Source organism: Rousettus aegyptiacus, unplaced genomic scaffold (assembly GCF_014176215.1).
Source record: "Rousettus aegyptiacus isolate mRouAeg1 unplaced genomic scaffold, mRouAeg1.p scaffold_m13_p_1, whole genome shotgun sequence".
In the NCBI taxonomy this organism is placed as follows: Eukaryota; Metazoa; Chordata; class Mammalia; order Chiroptera; family Pteropodidae; genus Rousettus; species Rousettus aegyptiacus.
Genome location: NW_023416284.1, coordinates 48,218,584 through 48,234,413, shown reverse-complemented (window position 1 = coordinate 48,234,413; position 15,830 = coordinate 48,218,584). Strand labels below are relative to the sequence as shown.

The 15,830-nt window shown below is 34.7% G+C and overlaps 1 protein-coding gene and 1 pseudogene across 1 annotated transcript in view; both read left to right on the top strand.

Moving 5' to 3' along the window:
- PTGER3 (prostaglandin E receptor 3) overlaps nucleotides 1-11,289 on the top strand; it is a 110,571-nt gene extending 99,282 nt beyond the window's left edge. The window contains exon 4 of the mRNA XM_016148930.2: nucleotides 10,332-11,289. Coding sequence (XP_016004416.1) covers nucleotides 10,332-10,434 — 103 coding nt within the window. The 3' untranslated portion in view covers nucleotides 10,435-11,289. The remainder of the gene's footprint in view (nucleotides 1-10,331) is intronic.
- LOC107512929 lies at nucleotides 1,767-5,535 on the top strand (annotated as a pseudogene).
- Nucleotides 11,290-15,830: the final 4,541 nt, after the last annotated feature.

Here is a 15,830-nt window from a genome sequence, read left to right as displayed (position 1 = left end):
ACATATTGAAAAATCGATTCGATCAATCTAAATGGACCCTCTCAGTTAGGCAAAATTCCAGATTCTACTAATAAATTAGGCTAAAAGCATTTTTAAAAAGAATGTTATATTTATTGTTGTTTCTGTTTACAATAATTAAGCAGAAAGAGTAGGCAAAAAAAGAAAGAAAGAAAAATATCCTTGCTTAGTCAAAATTAGACTACTTACATGAAAGTTAGAGGAGGAAAGAAAAGAATATTTAGATTTACTTATATATTATAAATATATTCAAAAAGAATCTCTGATATAACTACAGTGAGAACTTTTTGAAATCATGACCTCTTATTAATCATTTCTGCCTTTAATGTGCTTCCTCTCAAAGATTTGATTCTTTTCCTCAAATCCACTAGATGTTTTCTTACATTTGACTTTAGGATAAAGACATCTTGGTGGGTTCGCTATGGACACAGTCTTCTCCCTTTATCTCAGTTTTAAAATATAAACCACATGTAACCTCGATGATATTTTGTACGAGACAATTATGTTTAGATCTGGTGATCAAAATATATCTTAAATAGCCAAGAACAGAAGATTTAGAGCTGCTAGGTCAGAGGGGGTCAATTTGAGGAAGTCATCATTTTGACAGCTGACATGATGGCCTGTAATAAGCTTGACCAACTGCTTCTTAAGAAAGCTTTATTGTCACTGTTATGGCTGCTTCTCTCAGGAAAGGAGATCTGGACAGTGTTTTAGAAAGCATGCTTTTCATATTCAAATGATAAATCATCTAATGTAACATTTATATCTTCACATTGATGTAGGCAAACTAATATTGCATGTATTGCCTTTATTCACATATCTATGGAGACATCTAATTTTTCTCACAATTAACCCATAAACATTTACATAATATAGTTCAATATTTTTAGAGCTATGTTGGTGATGGGTAGGCCACATTTGCTGATATGAGTGCCCCAAGCACAGAGTTAATGTGGTTGATGAAGTCAGAGGATGTAGAAGATTTAAAAATCTTAGCTCAGCTTTGGCTAAGTTTCCTCAGAAGCAGTAGCTAGATTCTTGAAGTGGAGCCAGTTACTTGGAGATATGTTTTATTTATGGTGAAGCATCTTCACAATGATGCGTATTACTCATATGCATGCTCAGAGATACAAAACTGTGAAGGAAAAAAAAGAATAGAACTCAATAGGCCATTTTTGGGGGTTAACTTAGATAAAAGTCTTGGCTGAAGTTGCTGATTGAGATCATTTTGCCTTGTGGATAGTTAACGTATAGTTTAATGTGTCCCCCTTTAGGTAATTAAAAATTAAGTTTTCTAATTCTTATGTGCACTTCTGATGAAATAAGGTAATAAAAATTTGTTCGTAAGTCACAGAGGCATGTATGAGTCACTTACTGGACACAATAAAGCCCTGAGAGAAAGTCAAAGAGTATTTTCTTCCATCCAGATTTCCAACCTTATCCATCCTGTGATAAGGCAGTATAGCTACATAATATTGGGTAAATTGATGAAAATTTCTGAGCCTCAGTTTTCTCCTCAGTAGAAAGAGGGCAATAAAACTTGGCTTACAGGATTAAGAGAATGAAATGAGAATATGTGAAGAGATTATCACAAGGATGGCATATAAAAGTTTTCAAAAAATGGACCAATGAGATCTTTGAAGATTTTAATCTTAGTAACTAGAGCTATCCTATTCTTCCATGTGGCTATGGATTTCAGTGCTTAAAGCATATGTCAACTTCTCAGTCAACTACTATAAAGGAGACTGTCTCATCTATTTCCAACTGCTTGCAGTATTGTCACCATTTCAGGGAATATGGTAGTGAATCAAAAAGTTAATACTTTGGCAGTGCCCTCAGTGGCCCCTCAGATCTATCTCTTGCTTCAACAGTGTTTAGATGGAACAAATCCAGGGACGCTACTTCTTCTACCCTTCGACCACCCTCCAACCTATTTTCCAGTTGCAAACTTCAGAACCTTCTCACCAATCCTTGGCTCCAAGACCAGGCAACACAGTATTTTGAGTTTCACTCTTTATTGCCTAACAACCATGGTGAGCTCTCAAATCCATCAGAATTATTCCACCAAGGTGGAGGCTGCTGTCAACCTCCTGGTCAACCTGTATCTAAAGGCCTCCTATACCCGCCTCTCTCTGGGCTTCTATTTTGATGCAATGATGTGGCTCTGGAAGGTGTGGGTCACTTCTTCCAAGAGTTGGCCGAGGAGAAATGCAAGGGCACCTAGCATCTCTTGAAGATGCAAAACTAGCATGGCGGCCACATCCCTTTCCAGGACCTGCAGAAACCTTCTCAAGATGAGCGGGGTAAACCTCAGGGTGCCACAGAAGTCACCATGGTCATGGAGAAGAATCTAAACCAGGCCTTTTTGGATCTTCATGCTCTGAGACCCCCACCTCTGTGACTTCCTGGAGAGCCACTTTCTAGATGAGGAGGTGAAACTCATCAAGAAGATGGGAGACCACCTGACTAACCTCTCCAAGCTGGCCGGCCCTCAGGCTGGCCTGGGCGAGTATCTCTTCGAAAAGCTCACCCTCAAGCATGACTAAGAGATTTGGAGCCCAGAGGCTTTTGAGGGGCTCCTCTGCTTTCCCCTGTTGTTGGCTTTGTGCCTGAGCCTCTCCTTGTAACCAATAGTCAGCCTTCTAACCATCCTCTAACCCTCTCACATGCCTTGGACCAAATTGAAACAATAAAGCTATTTGTAGAAAAAAAAAAAGTTAATATTTCCCTAACTTCTGAAATTAAAAACTACTATTATCTCTTCTGAAGTCATTATTTCCATGGATACCTGAACACTGGAAGAAAAAGTATACAGTGAGGCTAGCTATTAAAGCTGAGTGAGTCTACCTATTCTCACTCCCAGTGTTTGCTCAAGGACCAGATTGTTGTCAACAGTGATGATGAACAAAGTAAAGGGTCTTTGCTTTTCAAATAGTCATTCTCTCCTTTTATGCTCCCAGCACCTGTTTGTTTGGCACCTGCTATGTGTTGGGCCCAGACAAATAAAAATGAATCTGAGATTATCTCTGCCATTCAGGAAACACTGTATTATTTAATTATGTATATTTGAGAAAACACTGCAAATACATACATTTATTTCAGCAAGTATTGAGGAGAACATTTTCAAAGCACAGTACTATATGGGGAAAAGATGAAGAAGGCATCATCTTTTTCAGATAAGCTAGATAATAGGAAAGATGCAGTTAAAAATCCAGGAAAGTTAGTGGTAGCAACCATAAGCAATGAATAAATAAAATATTATGAGAGCACAGAGAAGACAGAATTTGTTCCTATCTTAGATGAATCTACAAGGCTTACATTAGTAAAAGAAATTGATATATATCTTGAAGGATAAGAATAAATTCATTTATTCATTCTTCAAGCATTTATAGAATCATTACTATGTAGCATGCTCTATGGTAAGTACCTGGGATACAAAGATAAAGCTCTGCCCTTCAGGAGCTCATGATATAGTCATGGGAGAGACAGACATGTAAGCAAATAATTATAATATTATAAGTTTACAATATTAAAATATAGTATATTGTATAATAATATAATGTAATAACTTAGGGCATCCTTGATTCTACCTTGGGTCTCAATCATGTGTGCGTATATGTATGTATCTATGTGATATGTGTTATAGAGGGAGGTCTGGAAAGTCTTCCTAAAGAAGACATTTGAGCTAAGTCTTGACGAAGAGTAGGATTTCAGCAAGCTGCCTTGGAGATTTGGGGCACAGGAGCATTCCAGGTGAAGAAGAAAGGAAACTGAATTTCCTTAGGAAACAGAAAAGAAAGGGTGCATCTTGAGAACAGAGGAAGGAGATGGCAAGTGAGATCCGGGAGTGGGAAAGAATATGTGAATTATAATTTAGACTTGAAGAAGAAGAAGCTAAAACTCAGGTAAGGAGCAGATCATAAAAGCTTTGTAATTAGCAATGAGAAGTTACTGAGGTGGCTGAGCCTGCCATGGATGAATCATCTATGTCCCAACTACAGCCACGCCTCACACCCACTCCCAGCTAGCTATCTTGCAAATATGTGCCCTCAATTTCAGGAACCATAAGGCCAATATCTATTGATTGAAATGCTTATTTCAGAGTTGTTAGCTTCATTTTTGGATATAAATACTGTAATTTAGATCTAAAAATCAAGACATAAAATAGAGCTCTATAAGTGAAAGCATTTTTTAAACTAATAAGAGATTTTATATTTTTTGAGTAATAGTTCAGGAATGGTTTCCTCCATCTTGATTTACTTAGAATAGTTAACTTTCTTTGTTTTTGAAACATTAGACTATTCACCCATATTTTATTTATTCATTTAATTCACTAATCTCCTTCACCGATAGAAGTATTATTGGAAATGGTTTTTCTCTTTTCCTTTTTACTGAAGATTTTAAAGATCAAATAAAGCATTGGAGATAAAATTGCAAGTTGAAAGTATTTATTTCTCCATCAAGTTACTAGTAACTTAAGGAGTTGAAGAGATAAGAGCCCTTTTTTTTGTGAATTTCTGGGAATTTGCTAAAATATTATCTTTCCACCCCCTTCCCAGTTTACCACTGTGATATAAACTCTGCTCATAGAAACCTGGTTTAGGGTAAAAGCAATGTCATTTCATACAGAGTGATGTGTGTCACAAAGTATTTGATTAACCAGGGTAGCCAAAGACAAAGTTAATTGGTCAATATTTTACTAGGTTTTTCAGTTATTACCCATTTTATTGTTAATTACTTTATTTTGTTATTCTTCCATTCTATACATCTAATGTTTTGCATAAATGTGCTTAAATTTTAAGATCAACTTGCTTAAGCTAGTCCCAAGATTAAATCATATTTTATCAGAAAATTGTACCTAGCCTCATTCAGTTAGCCTCATTCAGGCATATTGATTGCAATGAAAAAGAACGCTTTCATGAAAAAAAAAAAAAAACACTAATTAGATTTGTTTTAACCTTGCCAAGTTTCTTTTGAATTGCTTTTTTATAAACCCACATTGAGATGTGACAGCACGATGGTAGACGACAACTACACAGATGTTACAGTTTGAAGGTAAATAGGGAAAATGCCTCTGAGAGTGGATTTCATATGAAAAGTACAGAATCAAAGCACAGCTGCATCTATTAGTCTTTACTGCTACCTTATTTCATAACTTTGGATTAGTCATTAAAAATGCTGAAGGACTCATGTTTTCTGCAACAGAAAAAAAAGCATTGTATAAAAAGCTAATTTACAAATCTCTGGCTTGCAGCTCTCCTGAGGAATTATAAATTCTGTGGTCTGGGGACTTTCTCAGTTTAAAGCAACCAAGAGGAATTTTACTAAATCCAATCTTAGACTTGGCTCCCTAGTTCCTAGGTGGTCACTATGTGGTTTTTTTTTTAATACGATATTTGTAAATTCTTAGGGTGAAATAACAACCCAAAGAAGCAATGTGAATTTCTAAATTTTCTACTGAGTAGTTGCTTATTTTATTTAACTTTTAATTAAAAAAATTATTGGGGGTGACATTGATCAACAACATCCAATAAGTTTCACGTGTACAATTCAACAATATGTCATACATATATTACATTGTATGTTCACCACTCATAGTTAGATTTTTTCCCATCACCAAATATTAGACCCCCTTTACTTCTCCTCTCCCCCTTCCCTCTGGTAACCACAATCCACTGTCAATGTCCATGAGTCTCTGTTTGTCATGTTTATTTGTTGCTTTTAGATTTATATTTCATATGAGTGATATCATGTGGTTTTCAATTTTTCTGTCTGACTTATTTCATTTAGCGTGATTATCTTGAGGTCCATCCACATTGTCACAAATGGCAGTATTTCATCTGTTCTTATGGCTAATATTCCATTGTATATAGGTACCACAGCTTCTTTATCCAGTCATCTATCGTAGGACACTTCACTTGCTTCCGTGTCCTGGCCATCGTAACTAATGCTGTTATATATGAACATCAAGGTGCATATATCTTTGAGGATAAATGTTTTCAGGTTTTAGGGTAAATACCAGAATAGGAATTGTTGGATCATAAGGCAATTCAATTCTTAGTTTTTTGAGGAGACTCCATACTGTTTTCCATAGTGGTAGTATTTGCTCTTTAATTACAATATTAGTGCATAGTAATTGCAGAAAGTCAAATAATATAGAAGCGTATGAATAAAGATATTTCAGTTTTTCCTAGTTCCAATTCCTTTCTCTCTGAGAGCAGCAAGTATCTTGTATATATCTCTCCAGGTCTTTTAAAATACATACTTCTACATTACTAATCAAAATTAGATCTTTTTAACATAGTCAACATGATCTATAATTTGGAATTTCTGTATAATGGTTTTTAATTATTTTTATAGCAGAACACTTCTTTTTTCTAAATAAAATTTTTCATGAAAATTATGGTGCTTCCATGCTTAGATGGTCTGGTCCCATTTTTAATGTTGCTTTTCCTAAAAAGTCATTTTTATGCCATAAACTAAATTTAAGAATAGTTCCTGAGGCATTCTTCTGGGCTAAATGCTGTAGTTCATTGTGGCAGAGAGAGTTACTAGTATTCAATTCTCAATACCCTCTAGCCCAATGCTGTGTGTGCGTTTGCGTATGTATATATGTGTATATATATGTATATATGTGTATATATATACACAAACACACACACACACATATATACACTATTATGCCATATATATAACGATGATGAATGGATTTCTTTATTATCGACAAAAAATATTTCATAACTAATTTTTAGAACTATAAACTAATCCTTGGCACTATAAGAGCAGACCCTTACATAGTGCCTGGTAGACTAAAGTTTTGTATTTATGGAATGAAGAATAGTATTCCTCTAACCATTCCACGTAGCTCTAGAATTCCTGGCATACAATTTGAAAACCATTAGATCCATTCACGGATAAGAGTCTCACGAAGGAGCTAAGACAGCTGGTCTTCAGGTTTGAAACAGAAAGGCTTTGCAATATGTATTTCATTTGATTTATCTGGGGGCATTTGACTCGGCTTCCTCATTTTTTCCTGGTTCTTCTATAGCCCTGAGAGTTTCTCTTCAACATCCTTCATGCACAACAACCTTAGGAATCCAATATAGCTCTCTTCATTTTTTTTTTTTTTTATTTGACCTGTTCTTATTTTGAAAGATCTTATACTTTTGTGGTCATGGTTACTGGTGTGTTGGTGACATCTGTGTTCTTATTTTCAGAGCTCATTATTCTCCTGAGCTCCAGAAAGTATTTCTAACTATCACCAGACAACTTCACTTTTATGTTGTTGGGATGCTTCAAACCCTCAGGTTTAGAATGCCATCTTCTCTATTGTTATACTCCATAATCATGCTTTTTTTTTTTTTACTGTATTTTCTATCTTGGTTAATGGCATCAGTTGTTCAATCTAGAAAACTAATGGGCATCTTAAATGATTGTCATCTCCATTACACGTCTCCAAAACCCATTAGTTCTACTTAAATAGCTCTCAAGCCCACTCCATATAATTTGTTCCCAAAGCCACTGTGTTTGGTGAGGAGCTAAAGATCTCTCACATGGATTATCTATGCTCTATAATGTCGATTTAAAAAATCTTCTTAAAACAGGAATATGAGCATTTCATTTCCCTACTAGAAAAATAACAGTGACTCCATTGTCTAATTTAGTGGCCCTCGAGGGCTATATTAAGGTTCAGGAAGAAAATGTTGACACTTCTATTCACTCTTTTTTATTGTGCAAAATTTGATATTTACTTAAGAATATGACATATCTACAAGTTATAGAGTATAATAATGAAATTAATGCCTGCAATCTGACTTACATCCTAGTACATCATGAGAACTGTCTCATTTACCTTCACTTTCACCTCTCCCTTCCTCTTGCTTCCACTGACTTATCCTCCCAAGCTGATTTTTATTTTTCATTACTTCCTTATTTTTAATAGTTTTATAACATATGCATTTATTTAGAAGTAGTATATTGTTTCATTTGTTCTTCAGCTTTTTAAAAGTGCTATCATACTGGATTTAGTTGTTATAACTTGCTTTTTAACTCAGGATTACATTTTAAAGATTCATTCACAGTGTTAAATGAAGCTGTAGTTCATTAATTTTTACTGAGGAAGAATATTCCATTTGTGAATGCATCGAAAGTTATTTGCCTACTCTCTAGTTGGTGTATATTTGAATTCTTTCCAAGATTAACTAATATGGACAATTCTACTACAGATAGTATTGTATATTCTCTTGGTGCACATTTAAAACTTTTAGAGATACACCTGGTAGTAGAATTGTTGTATCACAGAGTAGGTAAGTGTTCAAAACATAATGTATTAGCAGTTGTACAGGTATATACTTTATTTTAAAATGTGTTAAAGATATGTTAAAGATGAGCACCAGAAAATATTTGGAGACTCCTGGTTTACATAATAAAATATCACTCCCAGACCTAGCTCCAAATTTTCTCTTTCATTTGCATTATTCCTGAGCAAGTCTCTTATGCTCCTGCTACTACAAGCTTCTATAATATATACACTATGATAGTACCTACCAGGTTGGGTAGCAGTTGATTACTTCATGCTAATCTCCTCACCTAAACGTAAGAGTGAAGAGCAGAGTTGTTGTCTCATTCATTTTTGTACCTTTAGTGCCTAGACCAGTGGTAACATATAGTAAGCGAAAAATTAAATATTTATTGAAATAAATGAGAGATAAATGGAATATCACAAGAAAATTCTTGTGAGGAAAAGTATTATATAAATTCAAGTAGAGTTCTATAATATTATTTAATCAAAAGTGTTTCACAGCCTGAATATTAAAATATGTTTTAGTTTAGAATTACTAAAGAAAGCCAACACTCTGTTTGTTCCTTATCTTTACCTTAAATGCACGAGCACCATAGCGAAGCAGTGGAAAGTTCTCTTCAGTGTCTACCTTACGTTCTCTTTATTAATATTCTTGGGAAGCGGGAGGGGGTATTTTAGAACATAAAAATAACTAAGAATCAGACATACCAAGTTTTGTGTCAGTTCTCTCTTTGGCCAGCCACGTAATTTTGCACAAATCATTCAATTTCTTTGATAATCTGTTTTATAATTTAAAGGTTATTGCTTATTAACACGTGTCAGCACAGTAATATGCAATCTACATGGATCATTTAATTTAATGATAAACATAAATGTCACTCCCATTTTACAGAAGTGGTAAGTGAAGATCAGAGAATATACAACTTGCTCAAGGTCCTACAGACACAAGTCACTTATCATCCTTCTTTAGAACCTGTTTTTTAAAATCATTATACTTTTCTACTTTTCCCTGGCTTCTTCCAAGGAGCTTTGAAAAGATCAAATGAGACTATCTATATCAGAACATTCTATATTTTTTAACACTTTGCCTATTCAATAAATATTTATTTAGCACTTAATACATACCCTGTTTGGTAGTAACCACGAAAAAAAAAGAGAGAGAGAGAGAGAGAGAGAAAGTGATAGATGATTTATATAGTCAGCAGTTAGAAGGGCTTGAAGTATTAGTATTTATAAATGACAGTAATACATTAGTGACTACTGTTTTCTTTTTCTGTAGGGTGGGGGTTAGGGAAAATCTCACAAAGGGGATGTCACTTAACTCTAACACATTAAAAGTTAACTAAGAGTTTTCTAGGTCAATACGGTGTTAAAGACCATACAAAGAAGTGAAAATGGCAAGACCAAAGACAGAGGAGGTAAAACACATGATATCTGGGAAACAGTAAGTCAGCCATTAGGGCAGAAGTACAGGACATGAGGCAATGTGTAGCAGGAGATAAAGCCAGCGGAAAGGTAAATTGGGTTCAGATTATAAAGGAATTTGGAGTTTGGATTATTTTATTGGGCTAATGGATACCATAGAGATGATTTAACTAGAAAAAGACTATGACGTTGCCAATAAAAACTGTAATAATGATAATAATTTTTATAGCAATAATAATGGATAATATTTTCTGAATACTTAATATGTGACAATAACTACATTAATATACATGCCTGATTTACTTAATATTCTGTTACCATATGACGTAGGCACTGTTTTCACTCCATACACTATGCTCTTAGCCATAGTCCCACCCAGTCACAACAGTGGTGACTCTAGAATGTCAACATAGTAGTAGATTAGGTGAAAAAAAATTCTATTAGTAGCAGTGAGGGGCTAGGAGATAACCTGAATATTGTTTGTTTTGTTTTATGAGTTTGCATTTACATAGCAAATGCATCTCTTCTTTATTTAGGATGGTTCAAGAGGACTCTGGTAGAGAGGTTAAAGCCTTCCCTTCAAAAGCTTTCACAGGGTGTCATCACTGCAAAGCAATATGGGAGAAGAGCATAGATTTACAGAACACCGTTACCAATTGTTAACACCTGCAGCACCTCAGCAAAGCTAATGGAGAACATCAAAGGCATTGAAGTGGCAATAACATGGTTGGCCCAAACATACAGCTGGCTTTCAAGCACAGACAAGCTTATTTATACATGTGCCCACATGTCTTGGAATCACTGCTGACTATAGCTTTGCATGACAGCAGACACAGGATGCAACACATCATGCATGTCTCACAGACACAGGATGTCAGGGGATAATTGTAACTTCAGGTATTTTACTGCTACCTCAAAGCAAACTAAATCTTATGAGCAAAAGCAGCCCTGTTCCAGGTACAAATATATTTTGCCAGAAAGAAACTATTCATTACATATGTACTACAAGGATGCTGGGTGTAAGTTTGTTATGTTGGAATTTCTAGCCTCACAACTCTCCCTTTCTTCATGCTTGGAAATAAGGTGTATTGGGTCCTAAATTTATTAAGCGTCCTCTTTGACGAGCATAGGAGTATTCATCAGAAACTGCCTCTAGGGATAGTTCTCTCTCCAAATATTTACTAGACTGAGTAAGAATTCAGAAATTTGGACAATAACTTGGACTTAAAGACTAGGCAGACCCTTATCCTTAAGCCTGTACAGGTATTCGTTGTTAGCAAGAAACCAGAAAAAAAACCAAACGGCAACCCAGATTTGGTAGCAAAAAAATGATGCTCTGGGGGTGAGCAACATATTTAGTGCAAATACTCAAGACATTTTCCTTCCTTTGTACATTAGGAGATGAATACAAGTTTTTTTTTTTTTCTGGATATATCCCTATCTCTGTTACTAATTGTAAGCTCCTTCAAGGCAAGACTTTTCTACTTTTTAATTGATGGAACTTAGAATAGTATTTGCAATGTAATAGATTCCTAGAAAATTCACTTATTTTTCAAAAAAAATATATTGAGCACCTATCATATTTATTTATAATTTAAAAAAATAAGTGAGCGAATGAGCGAAAGAATAAAAAAACAAGTTAAGGATTTTAACAATAATAACAATGTGTTTAACTAAACTTTACCAGCTTCCTAAATAATCTTATCTGTCACAAGTTTATTCATAAGAGTTAGTCTTGTTAGAATATGTGTAAAGTCAACAACATACAAAAGTTGTCAGGATTTTTTACTTCTCTTTTAGTGCTTCCTGTCCTTCTGTATCCTAACCACATTTAATCACCAGTAATAAAATATAAACAACAAATGCCAACTTCAGAATTCCTGTTTCAGAAGGGAGAACAGAAACTAACATTTACTTTGTTTTTAGGATGTGCTATGTTCTTTCACAAGTTACTTAATTTAATTCTTAAAATAACCATTTTAAGTGGTGGGATTATTCCTATTTTGTATCTATGAAGAAACTAAATTTATATGTCTATTAAGAAACAGAGGCAACTTGTTTTTTCTGATCTTATATAACTGTTTGTTTATATATGTGTCTTCTCCTCTTGACTAGGGCTTTTGAAAAAGGCTTTCTTCGCCAAAAATAATCCCATTTCTTGGGTTTGTATGTCTATCTAAAATTCTCATATTACTTATATTTTGGGCTATAGACATTAATATCATATGTCATCATGCAAACATAACCAGGGGAGAAAACAAAGTAAACCGAAATTAGTCATTAACACTGTGATTCAAATTTGTGTCTGAGGTTTCTTTTAGGAAGCATAACTCCAAGACAGTGAAACTTTGGTTAAAATTATTTAGAAGCCCTGCCCAGTCACAGTGAAACCTTGAAAGGGAGTCCTGAACAGCTAGCTGACATGCGTAGAAATGTCCCCAGTCCTCGTTTCTCCAGCCCATTGAAAAGACTGTCATTTAAAGCACTAAATTCATCAAAAGGCAGGAAAGGCACAGATGATGAGCTTAGTGAGAAATGAATACTCAACCTCTAAAGTTTCTCCAGAGAAGGTGTTTCTTGAATGTTCACTTTGTATCGTCATTCATATTTCCTTTATAAAAAAATCTGTGTCAGTTTCTACACATGACAGAGAAATTGGACCAATTGTGAGGATAAATCAGGCTCTTAGTTCCAGGAATTGCCACAATTGACAGAGCTATGGCAAAGCACAAGGAAGTGACTGAGGCAGCCCTGCCCAGGAAGGCCTAAGGCTCCTTCATCATTGGTGAAGATGCATCTTATCATCTTAGGCTGGTGGAATTCAAAACTGTGAGGTGTTTAATGATTACTTTGTGGTTATAATAACTGGGCTTCCATCCTAATCCTCTATAATTCTTTTTCTTAAAAAAGTGTTAAACATTATAAATGTAACTTTCCCTGCAACTTTTCTGCCTTGTAATTATTTTCCTGTGCTACACAAAGTATAAAACAACATTTCCATTAAACATAGATTCAGCAGGCAATAGCCATATCCTATGTTCATCTTCTTTCATCTTTCAACTACAACAAAATTCAAAATAAAAATAAATCAATAAACAAATAAAAGAATTTTTCTACAAGAGAGGCAGAGATTATAAAAGCCTACTTAACTGCCTGGATTTTAGTACTGTGAATGATATGGTGGTCAAATGATTTGCTGTCTGAATTGAAATAATATCTAGTCATTTAAATACATACAAGTGGACATACCAGACAGGTGCTTAAAATCTAAATGGCATTTCACCTAAGTAAATATACTCTGTTAACTATGTTTTCTGCTCTCTGTGTTTACTGGCTAGGTGTAGTTTCAGATTTTTTTTTTTTTTTTTTTAGCTTCTCTCACTTTACTGGAAGGGGAAGATATTTCATGATGAATTCTGAGAATTAGAAAAAGTCAAAAAACAGACTCTTTATAGGATGACCCAAAAAGCTATCATCTAAATGTATACACCAGAGTAATTTCCTTTTAAGAAAAGGGAGCAATGACAAAATCATTTTGTCATTTCAGATCTCAGAATCACTCTGGGTTGGGTTAGATCCCTGCAGACTGGATTGCAGGGCAGAATTGAGGCTGTGGTTCAGATTATTAGAGAAACAAATTGCTGTAGTCCTGGCAGGGGTGAGGAAATGAAAAGAGGAATGTGGAACCCATGCTTTACAGATAGCCTTCTTGAACAGAATGTATTCCAAATGAGCCCCAGGAGTAGCCCTCATTTCTGTGTTATTTGTGATTCTACTTCTTACTAAGGACTGGAGACTCTGTACCTCTGGACAAATGTCCAAGAAACTATAACTATTTCATTGAAATGGATATTTTAGGCTTAAATGTAATATCAAATTGCCTTAATTCTCTGCTTAATTTAGCTTGAACATTTGTATCCAATTTATGTGGTGTATAAAGAGGTCTACCTGTATATTAGATATCATCATTTGCTTCAGGAATTGCAATAAGACTTGTACTACAAATTGAAAGCCTATTTGTTCATGTTCAAAACCCAACCATAGAATCAGTATATTAATGCTGTCAGAAGCTATAGATGATCTATTCTAATGTTTTCCTCTTCTTGTTGAAGAGGCAGAGGCCTAGAGTTTTGAAGGGATCTGACCAAAACTGTACAGCAAGTTAAGTACAGTCAGGTAACTTTTGAAACTTCTGATCCTTCATTGCTATGACTCAAGTCCAGCACGATCAGTATGTATTCAAAGTACATAAAATAATCAAGAGAAAAAAGTAATTTTCATTGGGGAAAAAGTGAGAACCTTCCAAATTAGGTTGGCTTTGAATTTTGGCAGAAATTTGCCAAATGAACAATTATATTTGAGGATTTTAATAATTGCTCACACAGTTGGGGACTTAAAAACTATTGTTTATTGTTTATTTTGACTTTTGAAGACTTTACCTAGGTGGCAGGGGCAATCAGACACTCTAAACTAACTAAATTGATATGATCTGACTCCAGTATGCTACATTTGTATCCTCATCTATTCCTTCTGTTAGTTTTACAATAATGCTCATCTCTTTTAAAGTCTTTGTGATTCTTAACCAGCATCCTTCCTTTCTAGACTCTTCATTCATTCATTTGTTCATTAACTCATTTATTCAATAAGCACCTAGAAGTTATCGCCAAGCAGGGCACAAAGATGTTTAAGGCAATTTCTCTCCTCAGAGTTCATAGGCTAGTGAGGGGAACATAGACTGTAACAGAAAATGACAGTTCAGAAGTCTGAGATTAAAACTCATATAATTGTGAGAATCACCTGCAGAGTCTTATGGTTTTCTCTAGGAAGCAGACTACAATATGCTTTTATGCAAATGCTTCTTACAACTAGGTTTGTGAGGTAGGTAGAATAAAGAAAGATCCCAAAGTGGTTAAAATGATAACAATAAATCTCAGGGGCAATTCCATCCTGTTCACCACTGTGAGCTGTGCATAAGTCCTGGCATACACTGGGATCTCAATAAATATTTTTTGATTGAAAGGTTAACTTAACCAGTATATCCAAAACTGAGCCTTAAACTTAGGGGTCCTAATTTTGAGTTCAGTGTTTCTTACATTGCATTTATTTTAGTGATGTGACCATTATTTCTCTTTGCTTCTCAGAGTAGTGGCTCTCATCTACCTAGAATCCCATCTACTTGAGATAAAGCATTCCAGTTAATTTATTCTTACACAGCTATTACATCAAATCATATCGAAGAGGTGATAACACTACCCCCTTACCAAATGCCAGCCTTGGGAGTCCTGTGGCCCATTTATGAGAACAGCGAGAAGCCAGAGATATGACAATGGGAAACAGCTATAAATTTGTTCCTAAAATGCCCAATGTTTTCATTATTAAATGATGAACTTTATAAAAGTTATAGATATGATGATATCAATGATGACAATATGGTTGAGAATAGTAACAAGAGAAAATGACTACCTTTTACTGAGATTCACCTATGTCCCAGCAATATACCAGATGATTCATGCATATTATCTCAAGCAAACCCCAACAATTCCATGACATAGAAATGACAATATTATCACCTCCATTTTACAGGAAATGGAGGCACAATGGCTTTCATTTAATCTAAATATTCAATAAACACAATTTGTCTTTAAAAGAAATTGATGTTCTCTTCTGTCTTTTACTCACAGCCACATCCATCTACCCCTTTCATGTACAAACATAACATTAGACAGAAGACAGGTGTGTCAGGTGTAACTAACTAGCAGTTGTTTAAACAAAATACTGAAGAGCACCGAAAACTTCCCAACTCATTCTGTAAAGCTGGTACTATTTTAATACAAAAAAAAAAAAAAAACAGTAAAAGATAATGAGAATACAAACTACATACCAATATCTCTTATTAACACTGACACAAAAAATTTTTAAAAAGCGTTAGTCAAATCCAAAAAGTATAATACATCATGATTAAGTGGAGTTATTTTAGAAAAAACAATGTGAGTAAACATTTAGAAATTAATCAGTGTAATTTATCATATTAACAGACTGAAAAAGAAGAATCACTTCATTATCTCAACATGTGCGGGAAAAAGCA